General features: G+C 35.3%; 1 protein-coding gene across 1 annotated transcript; it reads left to right on the plus strand.

Annotated features, from left to right (window-relative positions):
- The first annotated feature begins 347 nt into the window (after nucleotides 1–347).
- On the plus strand, nucleotides 348–23,793 carry mRpS21 (mitochondrial ribosomal protein S21). The gene is made up of 2 exons (XM_090410410.1): nucleotides 348–606; nucleotides 23,420–23,793. The coding sequence occupies exons 1-2, from the start codon at nucleotides 527–529 to the stop codon at nucleotides 23,607–23,609; spliced, it is 270 nt and encodes an 89-aa protein (XP_090266536.1). The 5' UTR covers nucleotides 348–526; the 3' UTR covers nucleotides 23,610–23,793.
- Nucleotides 23,794–24,529: the final 736 nt, after the last annotated feature.

Genomic DNA, 24,529 nt, shown 5'->3' on the forward strand with positions numbered 1-24,529 from the left:
ATTTTCAATTAACTAAAAAAAATGCGTATGAATTTGATTAACTGAAATAGACTTGTTCTTTCGAGACCTTGTAATGATGTTGCGCCTAGTGTCTCCAAAAGTATAAAGGCGACCCTGGTTCGGGGCAAGAATGTACAGCATATTTTTTTATCTTTCTCAGTAGTGCCGTTTTCAGCCATCTGTCCTTGCCGTAGGGTGATTAATTTTTTTTTAAGCAGAGATCCAAACGTCTTTCTTTCGTCGGCCCTCTGGGTGTGTGTGTGTGTGTTGTTCAGAGTTACGGAAAAGAATAATTTGAATGGTTAAAGAATTTCTTCTAAGTCAAACTTAGGTAGCGCTGTGAGCAATCTCATGTTGTGTACATTTGGATGTAAGCAGTCGGGAATTGTGAGTATCCTGTATCCGATGATTAGAAGCGGATAGTTTGTATTTTTGAGTTATTGGATCGCTTTTTGATGATAGTATTAACAATCTTTAGTAACTTGCTTGTTACTGATAATAATAACAAGATAATTTCCAGCTGGGAATGAGGCATCCTATGTTTCTTGCTAGAACTATTCTTGTTCAAAACGGACAAGTTGACGAAGCCTTCCGTCTCCTAGATCGGTTAGCAAATCAACTTTTCGATTGTTTATTTATCCTGAAAAATTAGCTAATTCATTACTTATCTAGTTATAGATGAAAGGAAAGAAATAAATTTCAATTTTTATTAGGATTTTACGATAATGAGCAGGATAAAAATGAAATTGTTTCACCATGGAGTTATTCAACATTAATAATTTTGTTATCTTCAAGTGTAAATTTTTAAATGTTTTGAAATAAGTATAAAACCGACTTGATTGACATTTCTAAAATTTCTAAGAATGTTCTAAAATTTACAATAGACTTGATCAATAGACAATCGCTTTCTTTAAATTGGTTGATAGAATTAGATAAACCTCCCCACACACATGCATAATATTAAAGTTTTATTTATGTGGCGATTGTATATAACAAAATTTTATAGAATATGCAGTTCTTGAATATCATGTGTCACAAGAGGCTGGTAAACTAAAGAGACGCTTATATTTTCCTTTATCAGCACTGAAGGAAGGAAGTATTTTGTGTGCGTCTGTACTTTTCACACATAAAAGGTTGTAAACCTATGGTACATCGGTAGTATGTCTGGCTGAGCTGAGTATTTTTTTAAATAATTTTTATAATTTGCTTTTTTTTTTATTTGTAATTGAGAAATCTTGCTCAAAAGACTTAACACGGAACTTTTTCAGACCACTTCAAGCTTCCAGTAAGTGAGGCAATGGTTTCATATTAGGTGATGAAACTTATCTTCTACCTAGATAAATAAGGATGTTTTAAGGAACATTGGTAGGGAGAAACAAAAGAAGAGTGCAGAGAAGCTCATTCACTGATTTTAAACTGGAAGTAAGTGGGCCAACCAGCAGTTAATTTTGGCAGGGTATATGTATACCTCCTCAATGGGTATTTCTGTGTCATGGTATACCTCCTCAGCGAATATTTCCATAGGTGGAAGTGCCTTATAAGTACATAAATAGACTATGCTATAAATAGGCCATGCTTAGATTTTTGTATATGAAGGTATTTGCAAATGAAGATAGATACACTACTATTTGCAGATGATCAAATAGTATTAGCTACATCAGAAGATGACTTACAAAGATCATTAAAATCATTAAATGATATCTCAAAGCAATATAATATGACAATATCCAAAGAAAAAACAAAAATAATGGCATTCAAAGGAGAAAACCCAATAAGAAGTAAAATAGTGATAGATAATAAAATACTAGAACAAGTAAACACTTTCAGATACTTGGGATGTGATCTATCATACGAAGAAGAAAAAGACATAGACACTAAAATATCAAACTTTTTCAAAGTAAATGGCATAATAAACAGTATATTTAAGCCATCCCTGGTACAAAAACACACTAGAATCAGACTATATAATGTCTTGTCAAAACCAACTCTACTATACGGAAGCGAAACATGGACCATGAAAAGGAAAGATGAAAAACGAATTCAAACAGCAGAAATGAAGTTCCTCAGAAAAACAGCTGGATATACCAAGTGGGACCACAAAACAAATGAAGAAATCTTACAATCCCTAAAAATCAAACCAATTAATTACTACATAAGACAGTATAAACAAAAATGGCTAGAACATTTAAATCGAATGGACAACAGCAGACTACCAAAAATATTATACAGATACAAAATAAGTGGAAAAAGAAGAATCGGAAGACCAAGAAAGAGATGGCATGAGACCGGAACAGGCCACATGGCCTATATTCCATGTTAGGAAGAAGAAGAAGAAGATATTTGCATTTTAATTTAACCATTTTACTTGTAGTTTGATTGACTAAAAAATGAATACAAAGTGTGCAGTAAGTAATATAGAAATCTGAAGTGAAACCCAAAATGTGATGTCATCTACCCTGCACTCCATATTAGATTTTACATTATTAGATTTTTACATATTTTATTAGATTTATTTACAGATGTTAGAATGAAATCTATAGCAGGAGTATTATATTGATTATTGTAACTTGTGCTAATCTAATGAAGCCTTTATTATTAAAGCTAATGGCTTAACTCTTTAATTTTAAGAAATTCAAACATGACATGTTTTTGCCATGCTCATTTTTTAAAATATGTAAGTTTGGTTTAAAATAGATTACTAGCATCATTTTTAACCAGCATCTGCTTTTATGTTGCAAAATAATTGGTTTAATATTTTAGACAGTTTTGGTGATAATATTTTATACAGTCTTCTTAAGGACCAATGCAATTTATGTGGTTTCTTTTTATGTTAAATATTGCATAAAATTCCTTGTTTCTTTCCTAGGCACTTCCAGAAACATGCTCATTTTCTTTTAGTATGACTTATGCATTTAAAAGTGCATATTTCCTTTTAATTGTCATAGTTAAATGAATTTCCTAGAGGTCTATAATTGTTCCAGGGTATATGTATATATAAACATATATATATATGCATATGTAAACAATTTGATAGACCAAATAAGGATAAAGAAACTTATGCGGTCTATCGAATTGTTTGTTATTCATTTTAGGTTGTTTAAATAGTATGAAGATTGTCATTATTATTACAAGAGAATCAAGGAATCAGGGACTCATCAAGGGAGGCCACATATCACTCGCACCACTTCTTTTGAATTCATTCACACACATCCTCCAAAGGCAAGCCATTTCAGTCATGCACCACTCAGAGAATAATCTAGCACTCACCCTTTTCTTGATTGGATTCATTCTCAACTTCCATTAATGTCCTCTCATCACCCTCCAGAAAATGAAAAATTCTATCTGCTGGTATCCTGTATGACTCTTTCAAATTTTTTAGATTTTTATCATATCACCCTTCTGCCTGTTAGTGTCTACTGTCCACAAATTCTCGATCTATCTCTTTCTCCACATAATCTACTTTCATCTTATCCCAATATCATCTTTAACACTTTCCTTTGCATCCTCTCCATCATATCTGTATCACCTTGGAAACTAGGAAACCAGATCTGTTCACAACAGTCGAGATGAGGTTATCAAAGTCTTATAAAGAGGCAAAATGATGTCCTTAATTTTACATGTCAATGTTTTATTGGATTCATTCTCAACTTCCATGGATGTCCTCTTACCACCTTTCAAAAAATGAAATATTCTGTATGATATTGTTACACTTATTGATGTATGTATTCCTGTATGGCATTGTTATACTTATGCTCTGAGTTGTATTCATAGTTTTTACTATATGACCTCTGAGCTTCAACTTCCTATTTACTAAAACTCCAGGATCCCTAGCTTGGTCAGTTTCTTTTAGCATAATCCCACCAATATATATTATCCATTTGATATCTCATTTCACCACAGTGAATAACTTTACATTTACTAGCATTGAAATGACAGCCATTTTCATACATCCACAATTCCAGCTTATTCAAATCATTCCGCAAATGTTACATGTCCATTGCATTCCTGATTACCTGACTGTCTTTTCATCATCAACAAGTAGCCAAAAGGTGTGACACCTTTTGACTACTTGTATATGAGAAATATGACTTCTGCATTACTTAAAGATTGGTATATCTTCTGAGTCTGACTCCTACTGATGAGATCTCAATAAAGGTCAAAACTGGTCTGGGTAGTGGCCTTTCCCATAATGCATAGCATTATACATGTCCGTAAGGATATGTATAATGCCATGCATTATGGGATACTAAAGCAATTAATGAAGTTATTGGTCTCTATATACAAGTAGCCCAGTTATGAAGTTTCTTCATGTGCCAACTTTGTTTGCTTACACTTGGATAAAAGATGAAACCCTTAAGAGAGGAACCTTTATGTAGGCGTTTTCAATAGTAGGTGAGTTAGCCAATCTCATATGAAGGTAGTAAAGTTGCAAAAAATTTTACTCCTGGAAACAGAGGTTTTCATCCTGCATCCAGGCAAATCACCATCAGAACATTTTCAATTTACAGACAAAAAACAGTGTTGTTGTTGTGGTGGTAGATGTGTGTAGTAGGAGAATTAAACTGTAGTGTTGTCACTGAGATGTTTGTAGTGGAGTGCTCTCCCACAATGAGTCCTTGGATCCTTTGCAGAATGTCATATAATAATAAATTTAAAATAATTACAATTTCCCTTAAGGATTTCCTCAGCTCATAATAATTTCCTTACTTTTCTCATTCACCTGTGTTGTTTCAAAACATATTCCAGATTAGAACATTATGATCATATTATTACTATTATTACTATTACTATTATTACGGGCAACTCCAGGGAGTCATTAGACTCATCGAGGGAGGCCCCAAATCATATTCATCACAACTATTTGACATTCATACGGTATCTATCATACCTCGCCTTAAACTCATTCACTGTCACAGCATCCACCACAGACTCAGGGAGCGCATTCCACTCATTCACTACTCTAAAAGTAAAGAACCCAGCTCTAACACCTTTACTAACCACACTTTTGCCCAGTTTCCATGGATGTCCCCTAGTCCTCCCACAACCAGCCCTGTTCTCAAAAATATCTTCTGAATTAATTTTATAGAAACCCTTCAGTAATTTGAATGTCTCAATCATATCTCCCCTCCTCCGCCTATCAACCAATTTTTGCAACCCACAAATCCTCAACCTGTTCTCATATGGTTCATTCCACAGACCTGCTATCATCTTGGTCACTCGCCTCTGGATCCTCTCCACCTCCTCCCCATCAAGAAGAAACCTAGGTGACCAAATCTGAGCACAGTAGTCTAGATGGGGTCTTATCAAGGCTTGATAGAGAGGAACAATAACCTGCTTGTTTCTGCTTGTCAACGTATTCTTCAGCAACCAAGTGATTTGATGAGCTGTTTTGGTCACTTTTGCAATGTGTCCCCTAAATTTCAATTCCTTATCTACCAACACTCCTAAATCTCGTGCCTCATCAATTTCCTGGAGCAGGGTTCCACCAATGCAGTAAACTGCCGCCAATCTTTTCACCCCAAAATGCATAACCTTACATTTTGCCACATTAAACTGACATCCATTCTCCTTAGCCCAGACCTCCAATGTATCCAAATCATCCTGCAAAATTTTGACGTCATCTGCATTCACTATTGCCCTACCCAACTTCGCATCATCCGCAAACAAATGAACTGTTCCTCTCAGATCATTTCCTATATCATTTATGAACAAATTAAACAGCAGTGGTCCAAGAACAGATCCTTGTGGCACACCACTAGTCACAGGCCGTCTTGTGGACTCTACTCCCGAGTAAACCACTCTCTGATATCTCTCCATCAACCACCCTCCTATCCATCTCACCAACCCTATGTCCATTCCCATATGCTGCAATTTACTGATTAGAATTCCATGTGGAATCCTGTCAAAGGCCTTGGCAAGGTCCAGTAGAATCACCGTAAACCCATTACCCTTATCCAGTTCAGCCGTCACTGTGTTATAATACGTGAGCAAGTTACTGAGGCATGACCTACCCTTCACAAAACCATGCTGTCCCCGATACAGTATCCCATTTTCTTCTATCCAATCTTGTATTTTCCTCTTGACTATTTTCTCTAAGACCTTGACAATGATTCCTGATATGCTAATCGGTCGGTAATTTACAACAGCAGTCTTGGAACCACCTTTATGCAGTGGAACTATTTTCCCCTCTTTCCACCCGCTCGGGACTAACCCAGACCCGAGACTCAAATTAAACAAAATGGTCAAGGGTACTGACAATTCTTTAGCTGCTTCTTGTACAACACGAGCTGGTATACCATCCAATCCCACAGATGTATTGACATTGAGGTTATGCCATAGACTACTCACCTCCACTTCATTAACCACAATTCCCGTATAATCTACTGGTTTATTCGTTTCTGCAATGTCACCACCTGGATGATATACTTTTGCAAAGTGCTCACTCAGTAACTCAACTATCTCAACTGATTCAGTTACCTCCCTACCATCGGCATTCTTTAAAATCAATCTGCCATGTACATTTTTCCTTTTACTTGCTACATATCTAAAAAACTGTTTAGGATTCTCTTTAGCCTGCATGGCCAATGTTCTTTCGTAATCCTTTTTTGCTTTTCTTACCACACTCGTCACCCTTCTGGCCTGCGCTTTATACCGTTCATGAGCCTGCCGGTCACCCTTCTCCTTAAATTCCCTCCATAGTTGTTTCTTTTTTTGCAACTCAAGCTTAATGGTGTTATTCATCCATTTAACCCCTACTTGATTTATTATTCGGACTCTAGGTGTACAGTCAGCCATTGCTTCATGCAAGCACTTCTTAACTACCTCCCATGCACTATCAACTTCTAGTCCTTGCAGTTGTACATGCCATGGCACTGAACCAATCAAACTCCTAAGCTTGTCATACTTTCCAGCCCGATAATTCCACATGTACCCTGTCTTAATTGAAAATTCTACACCTTTAGCCACCTCCCAAGTTAAGACCCTATGATCACTCTCACCGATTGGTGGCAATGTGGTCATGTTTGTTACAGCCAAATCCTCAGATGTAATTACTAGGTCAAGCACTCTCTGACCCCTAGTATTTTCCATTACATGCTGTCACAGATAGTTATCCCTTAATAACCGCATAAAATCCAGTTCCTTCCTCCCGTGTGTCCTCTCCTCACTCCAATCAATGCGACCATAGTTGAAATCTCCCATAATAATCACCCTCCTTCCACCCATTTCTTCTATTTGCTTGTGCATACTGTCACCACCATCTTTTCCATCACCTGGTCTATAGCAGCACCCAATTGTATATTTAGTTCTGCTAGCCACAATCTCACACCAAATGGCCTCAAATGTGCTCTTTTCTCTATCCTGCAATTCAACTTCTATTCTCCTTGGCTGGAGCTCATCAGCTATCATCAACAATACTCCTCCCCCCAATTTTATTCTCTCTGTCATTCCTGAACACACTATACCCATCACATTCAATCCCACTAGTTATATCATCTACAGTCAGCCATGTTTCACTAATACCTGTAACCTGTGGTCTGGAAGTGCCAACCATGGCCAAAAACTCTTCCTTCTTGTTCCTAATACTCCTAGTATTAGTGTACATGAATTTAAGACCCCCATTAGCCCCAACCCTACCTTGATGCCTTATATTAACTATCCCACTCAGATTTGTTGTCCTTATTTGCTCTGGCATATTATATTCATTCTTACATTCAACTGCCTCCATAAGGACTGTATCTCTACTCCCCCCCCCCCTAACAAATCTAGTTTCCCTGAATTTGCACATCCACTACATTCAGCAACACTTTCTCAAGTCTTCTTACACCGTAACCATTCAAATGCAAGCCATCCATCTTATATAGATCCTTTCGCCCATCAAACTCACTCCACACATCCACAAATTCCACACCACTCGTCATACATAACCCACGCATAAAGTCATTTACAATTATAGCCCTCCTTTTAAACATTTCACTGTCATACCATGGCAAAAGACTAATCATTCTAACTCTCTCACTCTTTTCTTTTGCTACCTCAAACAATTCATTCAGGTCTTCTATCATTTCCATTTTATCTCCTTTCAAATCATTCGTACCTGCCACAACAATCATTTCTTTCACCCTTTCCTTTTGCTCTCTAATAGACGCAGTTACGTCCTTTATGGTCGCACCAGGTTGGTACGATTTTGTCAAATCCTCTACTAACACACCTTGTACTAACGAGTCTCCATACAGCACTCTATCCTTCATTTTGTTCATGTTCACATTCATACGTCTATTTTTCCTGTCATACCTTTTATTATTGGTTGGTTCATTCAGTCTACTTTTGTTCATGCACTCTAGCTGCTGTTTTGCTCTTTCTATCGCACTATTCAACAACGCGATCTCACTCAATGCATCTATCTCATCTTTTTTGTTCTCTGGGAAACCATTTATACTATCATTCACACTTTCTACATTCACACTCTCACAATTTTCATGTACAACCTTGCCGTTTCTTGTCATATCCCTATTTCCTTCATTCTGAAGGTTGACAAAAATATCACACTCACGATCCGAAATACACTTCAATTCTGCATTCTCCCTACATTTTCTACACACATTCAATCCTTTATTATCATCTAACCACACTCCGACCACACTCCGCAAAGCGTACATTTCACAGCTAGTACACTGACTCATTTCTTTTATGCTACCGTTCTTTGATAACGATGGCGAACCTTCATTACTGGCTGCCATTTTCCTTCGCACAGGTGCCATACTTATCTGTAACGTGTTTTGTCAAATTATACGTTATAACACACCAAAAATAGATGCACTAAAATACGCAAAATACGCACAAAAATACACTACACAATATTAAGTAATTTGTATCGATAACTGAAAATGATACTTATCTTATCTGGAGCTTGCACGAACACTACACATTACGAATTCATCTAGCGGCGACTTCCCGACATAGATTATGTTATAAAACACTTTAGTACACTAACCATGCTAATAAAGCTCCAATAATATACCAAAATTAAACACTTAAGTCCATTAAATTGAATCCAAAACACCAATAAATCAACAAAAAACACAAATCTCTCAGGAGCTCTCCGATAGCAATGGAGCGATAGATTATGTCCAGTGTATTGCCTGTACCTGTATTATATCTTGCATGTTGATGCAAAAACAGTTTTGCAGATTCTGAAAAAAATTTATAAGCAGCTGAATATCCATCTCACCATCCATATCAATATCAGGGAAATTCTTTTGAAATATCATAATTAGGGTTGTTGCCTACTGTGTAACATGCTTGCATTCTTAAGCATGTTGCATAATAGGTTGAATTACAGGAAAACCTCGCTTAATGCGAATTCGATATGTGTGATAATCAGTTAGCGTGATTGAGTGAAATAATACTATTTCCTGCTTTAAGCAAGTGATTAATCAGTTAATGTGATTTTTTTATGTTACACAACATTTTTTTTCGCCAATCTGCAGCGAGCAGAAAAGCTGGAAGTCATTAAGAGACATGAAAATGGTGCTAGCAATACAATGATTGTTCGAGACCTGGGATACAGCAAGTCTACAGTTCAGACTATATTAAATAAGAGCAAAGAACAAGTTGCCACTGCTTCTTTAAGCATGCACATCACCCAAAATAGAAACCATTTAATGATCGAGATGGAAAGTCTTCTGTTACTCTGGAGTGAGGATTATAACCAAAAAAAACTTCTTAGTACAGGGAATATTCAGGCAAAAGGCCTCAATATTTTCACCTCATTGAAAGACACCAAATTTCAAGAGGAATGCGAAAGCTTTACTGCGAGTTTAAGATGGTTTAACTGTTTTAAAAATTCAGTTTTACTGCATAACGTAAGAATAATTGGAGAATCTACTAGTGCTGATAAAGATTCTGCTTTCATGTTTCGTGAAGAATTGTTCAGGAGGGTGATTATGACAATCGGCAAATATTCAACATCGACGAAATTGGTCTCTTTTGGAAACATATGCCACCAAAAACTTTCCTAACTAAAACTGAAGCATCTCAACCAGGGTACAAAGTATCTAAAGCTTGCCTTGCACTTTTATAAGGAGGCAATGCAAAAGGTGATTTTAAACTCAAGCCTATGTTAGTTTATCATGTGCAAAATTCAAGATCTAACATTATTGAAGAAATCAGCACAATTGGAAAAGAACTTGGATTTATTATTATTATTATGACATCTCCAGAGAGTGCAAAGAATCATCGAGGGAAGGCACCCACTCCACAACTCTCCGTCTCCACCACTCAATTCACCAACTTCAACTAACTGCAACTACACCAACAGCATCTACTGCCGACCACCACCACTAGTATTTTCACAGACAATCACAAACATCCATTCCCACAGTGGGATTTGAACCTGTAGCCTTTTGGCTGGAGAGTGGATACTGTACTGGATAATGAAGATGTGAGAAACTTGCTCGATTCCCATTCAGAACAGCTATGTGAGAATGATCTCCTTCAACTAGAAGAACAGCTTGCATATGAAGAAGAAGATAAGGAGTGTGAATAAGAGAATTTATGACTAAGAAGCTACCTGCAAAAGAACTTGAGCTAGTTTTCAATCACATTGAGCATGCTAAGGAAATTTTGTTTGATGCTGATCCTGAAATTTTGATAAAGTGATCCCCAGCTATCGCAAATTGCATGACAAGATGAAAAAGTTGAGCACGTTTCAAATATCTTTACTTAATTTTTTTGTTAAAAAGCTCAGTCAAATGTTTAGACATTAAATAAAAATTAAAGCAATTGATTTTTGTTAACTTTGATGATTATATCCTCTAATATAGCTTATACTGTAATTTTTTTCCAAATTTATGTTAACTGTTGGATGAATTTTAATTATTCCTATTGTTTATTTTATTTGCTTAAAGTGATTTCACTTAGCATGCATTAATTGATGGATTAATTAATCATGTTTAGCAAGATTTTCCCAAATTAAAATAATTCAAACTTTTAATAATTTAATGCTTTTAGTAATTCAATAAATAATTTATTAAAATCATATCAAACAGGCCCAATAATGGGGATAGAATTATTACTGAGTGAAATTTCCTGTACAGAACCAAAATTTTACTAATCAGTAACAGAACTTCACCTATTGTTCTCAGTTCTGTTTATAAGTAAAAATTCCATATTCAAATTCAGTTCTGAATATCAGGATGATATGCTGCCTCTGTTAGAGCTAATATATCTGGGTTTTTTTACTTCTGATCATTAGCTGAAATTCAATATTTATTATATACTCTTGATATTTGTATGTAGACAGATCAGTTGTTCCTCTTAACATTTTTTTGCAAGCCTTGCATAGCCTCTGTAAACCTTCAAGGAAGGTTTGTCTATCCGTGTAAAATTGCAGTGCCACTTTTGGGTGCTAAAGAGACTAATATAAATATTAAAAACTGGTATTTAGCTTTGATTTATTAATTTAATTTACTGAATTCCTTACAATTGCCTTTTTTTTAAATACTTTTTCTTTGTGTCATCTACCCATAAATGTTTGTAAGCTTATAGTACTCTCCGTATCATGGATGGGCTAAAGAATTTTTTTTATTATTTTGTATTTTTTATTTATCTTTTAATTAAATTTCCAGACTTACATAGTCTGGAAATTTCAATTTCAAATCTGAAAACAAACCCCAACTCAACATCACCAGAGTTAAAGATTGGTACTATCAACGTAAAAAGCCTGAATGGCAAAGAAATGGAGCTAGCTGAGGAATTAGATAAGTACCAGATCGACATAATAGGGGTGACTGAAACAAAAAAGACCAAAACTGGTGAGATCTTTCTGAGCAATAAATACAAAATGTTATATTCAGGCAATGACAATCAAGAAAAGGAAGGAGTAGCCATAGTATTCAACACAAAATACGAGGCTAATCTTCTTGAATGGCAGTCAGTCAAGAGTATGTGGGCAAATATGAAAATGGGGAACTGGACAATGAGATTTATTTGTGCCTATGGTCCCACAGAAGGTTCTACTAAGGTAGAAGTGGAGGAATTTTTTGAGGCTTTAGAGAAAGCAACTGACACAATGAAAAAGGAAAAGTTGGTCCTTGTTGGGGATCTAAATAGCAGAGTAGGAAATGATTGTGAGACATACAAAAATATTTTGGGAAAATTTGGAGAAAAGAGCAAAGCTAATAATAATGGCAAATATCTGTTGGATTTCTGCTCAGGACATGGACTGGTTATTACTAACACCATGTTCCAACATAAAAATGTACACAAATTCACATGGAGAGAAGAGGCTAGGAATAAGAAAAGTCTCATTGACTATGTTATTGTTGATAGTGATGTTTTCTCCCTGGTGCAGGACACCAGAGTGTACAGAGGATTTGAAATTGGAAGTGATCACTATTTAGTCTTGAGCAGGATAAAATTGAATTTCATATTGAAAGGGAATAACATGTAAGAAAGTTTTAAAGCGAATAAAAGTTGAGCAGCTCTCAGATGTGAACTGTAGACTAAAATACACAAAGATTATTGAAAAAAAAATGAATGAGTTTGAGAACAGGAATCAAACCTTGGAGATTCAGTGGCAAACTCTGAAGAAAACACTGATTGATTCTGCCAGAGAGGCATGTGGTGAGGTTGTCTGCAAGGATAAAAAAAATCAGAACTCCCTGGTGGACACAGGAAGTTAAAGAGGCAGTGAAGGAAAAGAAGAAAGCATATCAAAAGTTCCTGTCAAATAAGTCAGCTTGTGCTCTTAGAGAATACAGAAACAAATGAAAGAATGCTAAACACTGTGTAAAACTAGCTAAACAAAAGTCATGGGAGGACTTTGGCAAGAATATAGAAAATAAATATCAAGAAGGTGGCCAAATATTCTGGAGGTTGTTGAAGAAGCTTAGGAATGGACGAAAGAGTGCTTTAAAAGGAGTTAGAGATGATAAAGGTGACATGAAAACAGGAGAAAAAAGATTTCCTTGAAGTATGGAGTAATTTCTTTGAAAAGCTACTAAATGAAATAGGCAGTGATGACAGCACAGTAGTAAAAAACATTGACCAGGCATGCAATCAGGAATACATATCCATACTTGAAGTAGAAAAAGCCATCAGAAGCTTGAAATGTGGAAAGGCAGCAGGAGTAGATGATATTCGACCAGAAATGCTGAAGTATGGTGGTATAAGAGTCTTACAGTGGTTGCACTGCATAGTTCAGAAAGCCTGGACAGAGGGACGAATTCCCGATGATTGCAGTAGAGCTTTCATAGTACCCATATATAAAAAGGGAAATAAAACTGAATGTGAGAATTACAGAGGTATTTCCCTACTGGGTGTTCCTGGCAAGATCTATGCAAGTATACTTGAGAAACGGTTGGGAAGAATTGTGGAAGAAAAGCTTGGTGAAGAACAAGCTGGTTTCAGGCCAAATAGAGGCTGTCAGGATCAGATCTTCACTTTACGACAAATAGTCGAGAAAGCATGGGAATATAACAAAGATCTGTATTTAAGTTTTGTCGATCTGTAAAAGGCATATGACAAGGTGCCAAGAGAGAAGCTATTCAATACGCTGCAGTTATATGGTGTCAGTGGGGCATTATATCATGCAGTACTTAGTCTTTATTTGAGTTGTAAGTCAGCAGTTAGAATTGAAGGAAGTACAGGAAGATGGTTTAACGTTAAATCTGGTGTGAGACAAGAATGTACATTATCCTCTCTGTTATTCATTATCTATATGGATCACATTATGAAGGAAAGTGGTATTAAACATGATATCAAAATTGGAGATGTTAATGTCAGCTCTTTGCTTTATGCAGATGATGTTATACCTCTAAATAAATCCACTACAAGTCTGCAAGATTCTCTGACTAAATTGAATAGCTGTTGTAATAGATATGGTATGAAGGTCAGCAATAAAAAGACAAAGACAATGAAAATAGGCAGAATCATTGAAAATGTCAGCTGTGTTGTGAATGGAGAACCTGTGGAACAAGTAAAACATTTCAGCTACTTAGGCACGATTTTTACTGAAAATGGTAAATTAAATATAGAAATAGACAACAGAATCAGCAAAGCTGGTATGGTGGCAAGTCAATTGAATAAATTCATATGGAATAAGAGAGAAATTAGTCGGAACACTAAATTAGCTGTATACAAGACAGTGTTCAAACCAGTTTTAACTTATGGATCTGAGAGAGCTGGGTCAGAAGTAAAACACTTGACCAAAGACTAGAGACCGCAGATATGAGAGTCCTGAGAAAGATTAACTGATTAGGCGTAAACATTAAATATAGAAATAGACAACAGAATCAGCAAAGCTGGTATGGTGGGAAGTCATTTGAATAAATTCATATGGAATAAGAGAGAAATTAGTCGGAACACTAAATTAGCTGTATACAAGACAGTGTTCAAACCAGTTTTAACTTATGGATCTGAGAGAGCTGGGTTAGAAGTAAAACACTTGACCAAAGACTAGAGACTGCAGATATGAGAGTCCTGAGAAAGATTAACTGATTAGGCATAAACAGATGGCATCAATGGCAATATCATATTAAAAACGAGGATATTAGGAAAGAACTTGACATTGTCAGCATCCAGGAATGCGTTAGCAGAGCTAATCTCAGGTGGTATGGTCACTTAAACAGAATGGCGAGGAAAGATTAGCAAAACAAGTGTTCTCTGCCAGGTTGGCAGGAAAACGATCCAGAGGAAGACCAAGATATAGGTGGATTGATACGGTACAAAGTGCCTTAGACGATAGAAATATAAGATCTGATAATGTTGGAGTCTTGACAAGTAACAAACTGATTTGGAGGAAAATTGTAGATAGGAAGTTAGTAATGATGTAGTTTTTTTTCATGTAGTGCTATTATATCCTGTACACCCCTTGAGGGTACATGGCTGGAATTTGATGATGATGACAGTCTGGAAACCCAGCTCTAGAGACCAAATGTCATTTGGTCTCTAGAGCTGGTCTGTCATTCACTGCCAAGTTATTTTATTATGGGTAGCTGCCAATGAATTTATTAAAGTGTTATTTGCAACCAGGAGAAAGTACCTTATGTAATTATTATTATTATTACATGACACCTCGAGGGAGGGCACCTACTCCACAATCTCCTTCTCACCACTCAATCCACCAACTACAATGAACCACAACTACTTTCAGCATCTACACCAAAGTCATCTACTTTCGACCACCACTAGTATTTTCACAGACAATCACAAATATCCATGCCTATGATGGGATTCAATCCTGCTGCCCTTTTGGCTGGAGAGAGAACATGCTAACCACTCATCCAACCAGGCCGGCATTAAATTAATTAATTTAATAAGTTAATTCATTCATAAGCTCTTTCCCCATGCTAAAAGATAGTTTGGCTGTTTTCGAAAGATGTAGTAATTCCAATCTATGGCAAGCAACAGGTGGCACTATTTATCTCGCCTTCATTTAGAGTTAATTTGCAGTTAAGAATTCTGAAAACATCTTATTTTATATAGCTTGCAATCAGCACTATTTTTCTTACAAAGAAAAAAGAGGAAAAAACATTTTTCATTTCTTTCACTGGCAACTGTACAAAATAATAATTATTATTATTTGACACTTCCAGGGAGTCCAAGGACTCATCGAGGGAAGGCACCTGCACTACAATCCGTCTCCACCATTCAATCACAACTGATCGCAACTACACCAGTGCCATCTACCGCTGACAACCACTGGTATTTCCACACACAATCGCAAACATCCATGCCCAGAATGGGATTCAAACCCGCAACCTTTTGGCTGGAGAGTGAATGTGCTATCCACTCGGCCAACCGGGTTGGCAAGGCCGGCCTGGTTTCCAACACTGTCTTTAACCTTTAAGTCTGAGCTCAATATGGTATTGGCATATGCATATTTTCACAATTTGCGACATGTTAGCTTAGTGTAGTTATATACTTGAATATTTTCATAATGAAAAGGCTTTTTCATACTGTTACTTAAAAAATGCAGTTATCTTCTAATGGTAAGTCACAGACATCATGTGACTGACATTATATGGTGAAAAGCAAGTGTCTCCATAGTGAATTTTAATTACGTTCTCGTTGTTTACGTAAATTGTATTATTTATCTTTCCTGTTGAGTGGATTATTGTTTATGGATAAGTTATATAAATTCATTCTTCATTATGAACAATGAATGATTTAGAAAACAAATTACTGTAGAAAGCTTCTGGTATCGAGACCATGTTTTTAGATAAATAGCAAGTTTAATAAATAAATAACCAGAATAAAAAAAAAAATGTTAACATACTGTATACATGTCAGAACAATGTATCATGGGCTGTAGCATTGCGTGTGTTGTCATACGTCCACAACAGTTAGACTTTTAATTAAAGCAGAGCAAACTTGGTGTGGGATTAAGCCTTGCTTTTTGTTACATTGTGTGGAAATCCTTAGCATTTTTGAAGCTTGAGCTTTCATAATTGAACTTGATCATAGTTGTTTTACAATTATGATCAATATAAGGCATTTTTTGTTTGTTGCCAAAATTACTTGATGGCTTGTGGTAGTTGTATGAGATGCCCAACCTGATTTTCATGCTGCCTTCTTTTTGTTCTTTTTTCCTACCATGACTAAAAGATTTTTATGTACCACTTCACACCATCCATTACAAAAGATAGGCATGATTAAAACACCGTGGGATAGAGTACAACAGGGGTGTTCAACCCGTTGATCGCGGAGCAATTTTTGGTCAATCTCTTGTGTATTCCTCCTCACTTACAAATTTAACTAAAACTGAAAAAATAATATTATTTATCATTATTTTGTATTATTTTTAATTAGCTTTAAGTGTATTGCTATTGTTTATTTATTTTTCGTTAAAATTGTAAAATCAGTAAATTTCTTTAAAAGTCCAGGTAAATGAATTAATTTGGATCAGTGGAAGTCAAACAGTGCCGAGTGAATACGATTATAAGCAAAGTGTAAAAACTCGATTGTAGCTTAAATATTAAATATTCCAAAGTACATTACATCGATTTTTTACTTATTAGGTCCCATGTGAATATTGCAAAATAATAAACTTTGTTTGTCTCGGTATAGTTTGTATTAGATGTTTTTGTAAATAACTCTTTTGAAGCTAACTGTATATACTGCTTTAATAAGAATATGTTAAAGTGTTAAAAACAAAGGCAATGTTTTTGTCACCGAAGCTGTACATGGCAGCATTAGAAAGATTGTTATTGACACTTGTGTGTATGAGAAAGGCTTGCAGGCTCTGAGTGTAAACATCTCCAAAGTCAGTCAGAAAGAGTTCAAATAACTTTCTGATGGCTGGCAACTTACAATCAAAAGACAGCGGAGGAGAACAAAAGGCGTGCTGAACTTGAAACCTAAGATGAAAGACTCGTACCGATTCTTTGGGGGTTGCCAAACTTCATGCGAGGTCTCAGAGGAGCCCTAATAAAAAGGAACTGAAGCAAGCAGAAGGGGTCCTGGTTCCAGAATTGCTGTCAGAGAGGAGGGCCACCTGGTCCAGAGTCACCGTCAGAGAGACTGCCCGGATCACATTGCTTGAGAGAGGAGTTTCCCTCTTCCAGAAAGGAGCTTCTGGGTTCGAGACATCGCTAGAGAGAGACTGCTTCTAGGCCACAGACAAGGTTTCAAATTGCCGAAAGGAAGAGTTCCAATTACCCGAGAAAATTTTCCAGACCAGGTTAATGTCAGACATTCACCAGTGTGTTGCGTTTTCATTACAATTTGATGAATCAAACGACTTCACTGGTATTGCTCAGTTAATGGTATTTCAAGATTATTCAAGTAAAGAAAAACTTTTGAAAATTATACCATTATTGGGAAGGACTAGGGGAGAAACATTTCTTCAGCATTTAATGAATTTGTGAAACAACACAAACTTCCACTTTTTAAACTTGTGTCTATTACTACTGATGCTGCTCCTGCAATGATAGGTAATAAATCAGGTTTTATTTCATTATGTAAAAACGATGACAAATATCTAGATTTTTTAACGTACCACTGTATTATTCACCAACAAGTACTGTGTAGTAAAAGATTAAACACAAAAGTTGTTTTGGATATTACATTTAAAATTGTAAATTCTGTTCAAGGAAAAGCCCTGCAATAGTGGTTATTTAAATTGCAGGCAGATGATGATAGGGAACTTCTATTGTACAATAATGTTCACTGGCTCAGCAGAAGTCAATTTTTAGAAAGATTTCTTGTATTAATTAATGATATAAAAATTTTTCGTGATGAAAAAGGAGATATTTATCCATAATTGAGTGATAAAAGATGGTTGTTACACTTATCATTTTTAGTAGATTTCTGTACGAAATTAAGCAATTTAAATTTAGAGTTGCAAGGTAGAGATAAAAATTTAATTGACATGTTAAGTTCAATAAAAACTTTCCAACAATACTTCCTTTCATTAAAGAAAAATATAAATGACCGCAAATTTAAACATCTCCCATATTTATTAAAATTTTTTGAACAAAATCAAGAAATGCTTCGCTATGATTTAAAAGAATTTATTCGTGAAATAGAATTAGTTGAGGAAGAAATAAATTCAAGATTTAAAGATTTTAATAAAACTGAAATGACTATCTTTTATCAATAATCCATTTCAAGAAAACTTGAACATCATGGAAATTTCAAATAAAATTAGTGGGCTGTTTGATATAAACCAAGCTGAAGTAGAACTTGAGATAATAAACATTCAGAATAGTTTACATTTAAAATCAATAAACAATGAAGTCATTTGGAAAAATATGCACATGAAAAATTCCCAGTGTTAACTGATATTGCATGAAAAATTCTGTTGTGTTTCGGATCAACATACTTGTCAGAATCCGCTTTTTCAAATATGACCATCATAAAAAATCAATTAAGAAACCAAATTACAAATGATCATTTCAATGATTGTCTGCATTTGGCCACTTCTTCATATCAACTTGACTATGAAAATATTGTGAGGTCCAAACAATGCCAAATTTCGCATTAACTTTTTTTTTAAATCAACCAGCATTTCCTGTAACTTGTGCGTTTGTAATCAATCTGTTGTTTTTTCTAACTTTGGTTTTTCAAAATAGAGAAATATTTTATTCCAATATATTTGTTTTTTTTTTGTTGTTGTATTAAAATAATTAAAAGTGATAAATAAATTTTTAAATACATAAATAAAGTTTTTAGTTGTGTATTTTTTTTAGTTGTTTATTTGTGCATAATCAGATATCATTATGCACAAATAAAAAAAAAATTAAAAACTGGGGGAACGTGATCTGTATAAGAGAGTAGATCGCTGAATAGAAAAGTAGCTTGCCTAGTAAAAAAAAAGTTTGAACACCACTGGAGTACAATATGAGGGTGGTCTGAAAAGTTCTCAGCCTTGACCATAGATGGCAACACTATCGGCACAATTTTTTTTCTAAGTTTGTACATCTGTCATAAGCACCCATCTGAAATTGCAAGTCATTCTATCAAGTACTTTGTTTTATAGAGCTGTCTGAAGCAAAAGTGTTGTCTGTATCCCTTGAAATGGATAAAATTGAGTATCGTGCGTTATAAAATTCTTTGTAAAAGAAGATTTAACGCCAAAAGAAATTCATTCAAAGTTCATAAAAGTTTATGGGCACTCTTCTCCTTTGTTTTGACAATTAAGAAATGGGCTGCCAAGTTTAAACATGGCCGTACCAGATTTTAAGATGATCCATGTGAAGGACGTCCAAAAAAGTGAAACAACACCAGAAATCATTGATCAAGTGCACGATATGGTAGTGCGTGAAATTGCTAAGACTATAGGCATTTCAAAAGAATGTGTAGGATAAATATATCATTCATGCAAAATATTGCATGAAGAATTGCAAATGAAAAAGCTTTGAGGAAGATGTACTGCACTTGCTCACAGCAGATCAAAAATGCACTCGCATGAAAATTTCTGAACAGTGCTTGGAGCATTTTAACAAGAATAAAACTGATTTTGTGCATTGATTTATTATTATGGATGAGACTTGGATTCACCATTACACACCAAAATCCAAACAGCAGTCAAAACAGTGAACAGAAGCCGGTTGTTCAGCACGAAAGAAGACAAAGTCGGTTCCATCATCAGGAAAGGTCATGCCATTGGTGTTTTGGGATGCTAAAGCCATCCCAAAACACCAATGTTAAAAGATTGTAATAATATTCCCCAGTTATTGTTTTACCCTTTTCAAGATAATTAATAAACAAACTTGAAAAGGGTAAAACAATAACTGGGGAATGTTATTACAATCTTTTAACCAGACTAGACAAAAAAAAATCACGAGAATAGATCTGGTTTGCAGGGGAAAAAATCATCTTTCATCAAGAATGCATCCCCCCCACAAAGATGTTTTGGCAATGGGAAAATTAAGGGATCTGTACTATGAATTGTTGAAACATCTACCCCTATTTCCCACATTTGGCTCTTTCTGACTTCTATCTCTTCCCAAGATTAAAACTTTTCCTCACTGGTCAGCATTTTTCTTCAAATCAAGAGATGATTGCAGCTGTAGAGAGATATTTTGCAGATCTTGCTGAGAACCACTGTCAGCAGAGGTTGGTCGATTGGTTGAGTCTCCTCTATTAATGGCTCATGCAAGTTAAGCAAGTCTGATCGCGGTTAGTAGTTGGAAGGGGTCCAATCGTTCGATGCTGTTTGTACTTTGCTGAGGCCTGGTCATTCTCACAGGGTTAACTTCAGCCTGTAAACTGATGTACATGAGACCTCTGTACCCTCGAGGGCACATAGGGATATGAAAAATGACACTGAGAACCACTACAGGGATGGGGTAATGGCACTGGAGCATTGCTGGAATAAATGTATTAGTCTTACTGGAGATTATGTTGAAAAATAGATATAATTTTGAAATTATAAATTTATTTTTTCATTGTTAGGCAGAGAACTTTTCAGACCACCCTCGTATGTCCAGTATGTCGATTAACAGGAATGAAGAACTGCCCCTCTCCTACAGTGAACCCAAGACAATCAACAAAATTCTTATTATACCTTCAACAGTTCCATTACTTAAACAAGATTTTAAGAATGCATTCATGCTACCTTTTATTAAGAATGTCGGAGACAAAAGTGGCAAAATTTTACCTGAGTACAACATTAAAGTGGCTGTTTTACCTTTGGATAAAATCTCCAAATTCTTACATCCACCAAAGCCTCCATGTCATCCCATAAAAAAAAAAAAACAGGCACTTGTGATATTCATTGTTCTCGTGGCATTTGCTGTGTATGTATGCTAGATGAAAAGGTCAGGAAGGATCTACATGTCTGAACACATGAGAGAAGCTGAAAAAAGAAGGCAGCATAAATCAGATTTGGTGTCCCATACAACCACCACAGGCCATCACATAGTTTGGCCACAAACAAAAATGCCTTATATTGATCATAATTGTTTTACAAGGAAGCTTTGCAAATGCTAAGGATAACCACACAGTATAACAAAAATCAAGGCTTAATCCTACACCAAGTTTGGTCTGCTTTCATTAAAAATCTAACTGCCATGGTCTTAGGGTATGAGATTTGCAATGCTACAAAACGTGACAGCAACAACTAGAATTGTTCCAGCATGTATACAGTAATTAATTAAATGTTTTTATTCTGGATACTTATTTATATGTACCAGTTGTGAAGTCCTGATAACATCTAATATGCATAAGTAATTGTTTTTAGTCTTTTTTTTTTTTTTTTTTTTTTTGTACATCTTTTGCTAATACATCTGATGATATAACTCTGGTGACTTATGAAACTTGTAGTAATACCTTTTGTTTATTTTTATTAAACTCGTTATTTAGAGCCTGTGTAGCTCAGTGGATGTGGCATTTGCATACCACCGCACTTGGCCGCACGAAGGAAGACTTGGTTTCGAGTCTAGTCGGCGACTAGAGGAAATTTTTCTAAGCCTTTTTTCGACTGGTTCCCGAGTTAGTCGATCTCTGGCAAGGGCAAGCAGGTTTTTCCTCCCGGAAACTCGGGTTTTTCGTCCTGTAAACTCAAGAAAATTGACCGTAGAACCCACATTATTTCAGACATTAAATATATTGTGTTAGGGACCACGAGATGGCTGCACATTTGAGCCGTCTCTCTTCACTGCGTACTGCTTAATTAGTGATAGCCTTGGGCCATCTGTCTCTGATTGGGTGCCAGTGGAGATTGAACTGCCCACTCAGTCTCCAAAAGTTAGATAGGGCTAAATGGCCTCGCCTACTCCCGTATACGGGAATAAAAAGGCGTTAGCTGATTTTTTTTTAACTCGTTATTTATCTAAAAACATCTGGTTTCAATTATCAGAAACTTTCTACAGAACTGCTAAACCACAGAAACTTACTGTTGAGTTTTGTGAAATGGTGCAAAACTAAAGGAACTGTAAGTGTTAGTGATAGTAATAAATCGACACACAAAATCAGTTTGTGTGTCGTAGTTTAAAACACTCTAAGCACTTCAAAGATTTTCATGCGAGTGCGTTTTTGATCTACTGTGAGCAAGCGTGCACCCATCTTGCTCGAAGCTTTTTCATTTGCAATTCTTCATGAAAAATATATTCTGTACGTTCTTTTGAAATGCCTATAGTCTCAGAAATTTCACGCAATTTGACTCACCAGTCATCCAATACCATATCGTGCACTTGATCAATGATTTCTGGTGTTGTTACACTTTTTGGACATCCTTCATGTAGATCATCTTCAAGGCTGGTACACGTCGTTTAAGCTCAGCAGCCGATTTCTTAATTGTCAAAAACGAAAGAGAAGAGTGCCCATAAACTTTTATGAACTTGGAATGAATTTCTTTTGGTTACAAAGAATTTTATAACTGCACAATACTCAATTTTTATCCATTTCAAGGGATAACAACACTTTTGCTTCAGACAGCTGTATAAAACAAAGTACTTGATAGAATGACTTGCAATTTCAGATGGGTGCTTATGATAGATGTACCAACTTAGAAAAAAAAAAAAAAAGTCTTGCCGATAGCGTTTCCATCTATGGTCGAGGCCAAGAACTTTTCAGACCATTCTCGTATAAGAGTCACTTGATTTACTAATCCATTCAGTGGTCAGTTATTTGAAGATCATCTAATTGAAAAATATCACTGTACATTTGATATAAACTGAAGCTAGTAAATAAGTAAATTGTCATAAAGAATAATATATGATATCTTGAATGATACAATTTTAATTTCCTGTCATCTCAGCACACATGTGTTAAAGGGTTTCTGTATTATAAAAAATAAAAGAATAAATAATGCTATTGCACTGATTATTTTTCACCAAATCAGTATTTCTTCACTGATGAATAATTTTAGTCTGACTTGTAGTTTGGAACACATTTATAATTATCTACAAATTACTGTTATTATATAAATATCTTTTATATACAATAATAATAATTATTTCTTTTTGAATAGAATTTTGGGAAAAGAAGGAATATTTGAGCATTACAGGAGGACACGTCGTTATGAAAAACCTTTTCAAACCCGACGTAGAGTGAACTATGAAATATGTAAAGCAATATATAATGAAGACATGGCCCGCAAAATTGCTTTCACCTTAAGGAAAAACAGAGTAGAACCTTGGCCAGGCACTATATGTGAATGAATTATAATAATGATTTTGCTTTGAATCAAAATATTAAACATAATGTTTTTTTTTTTTTTAAAAAAAAAAAAAATAATTTCGGGTGCAGAACTATTCTTTGCATTTGCTATGATGTAAATATTTCTTAGAATGGTATAGCTGCTTATGTAAGGTAAATAGTCAAATAAATTTGTTTTTAACTCTTTGCCTAAAGTTTCCAGTATAGAACATGCTTTATCTGTTGTAGTTATGTTTGGTTATACATATATCTGAAAACTATATACAGTGATCTTTCAGTTATCCGACCTTCAAATAACCTTTATTAACTAGTTATTGAACTAGTTAGCATTGTAACTGATTCCTGGAATATCACTTTGCAATTTTAATTAAGTGACCAGCAAATAAATTTTCAGCATAACTGCTTAATTGACAGATCGCTGTGTGCATGTGTATTTTTTAGCATATTATAAATCAATATTTAATGATCTCATCTCTTACATATTAAGTGGCTTGTCACTGCTAAGTAATTTGACCTCTTAAAAACTTAATGCTGTAATAGAGCAGTTAAATCATTAAATCCTATCCGCATATTATGTCTGTCAATTATCTGTCCAGTTTGATTGCTTGCGGGATGAAAAACCTGGGTTTCCAGGAGAGGAAACCACTTCCATTTGAAGCAATACTTTCCTTCAGCTGCTTCAGTTCCTATTGCAGAATTCTTAATCAGCTTGTACAACAGCAGTAGTACCTCCTCCTCATACACTAGTTTCTTCCAATAGTGAAGAGGGCAGTGAGTTCAATGTTGCATATACCAGGTTGATAGCTTTTAGCAAAATGGCTACTTATTAGTTGAATATCTCTTCTGCATCAGTCACCCACATACCATCTGCATTCAATAGAGTTATTCTTTCAAATTCATTCTTTCTTTTACTTGCAGCATA

Source organism: Typopeltis vanoorti, chromosome 20 (assembly GCF_054136105.1).
Source record: "Typopeltis vanoorti isolate ZY-2024b chromosome 20, IOZ_Tvanoo_1.0, whole genome shotgun sequence".
Lineage (NCBI taxonomy): Eukaryota > Metazoa > Arthropoda > Arachnida > Uropygi > Thelyphonidae > Typopeltis > Typopeltis vanoorti.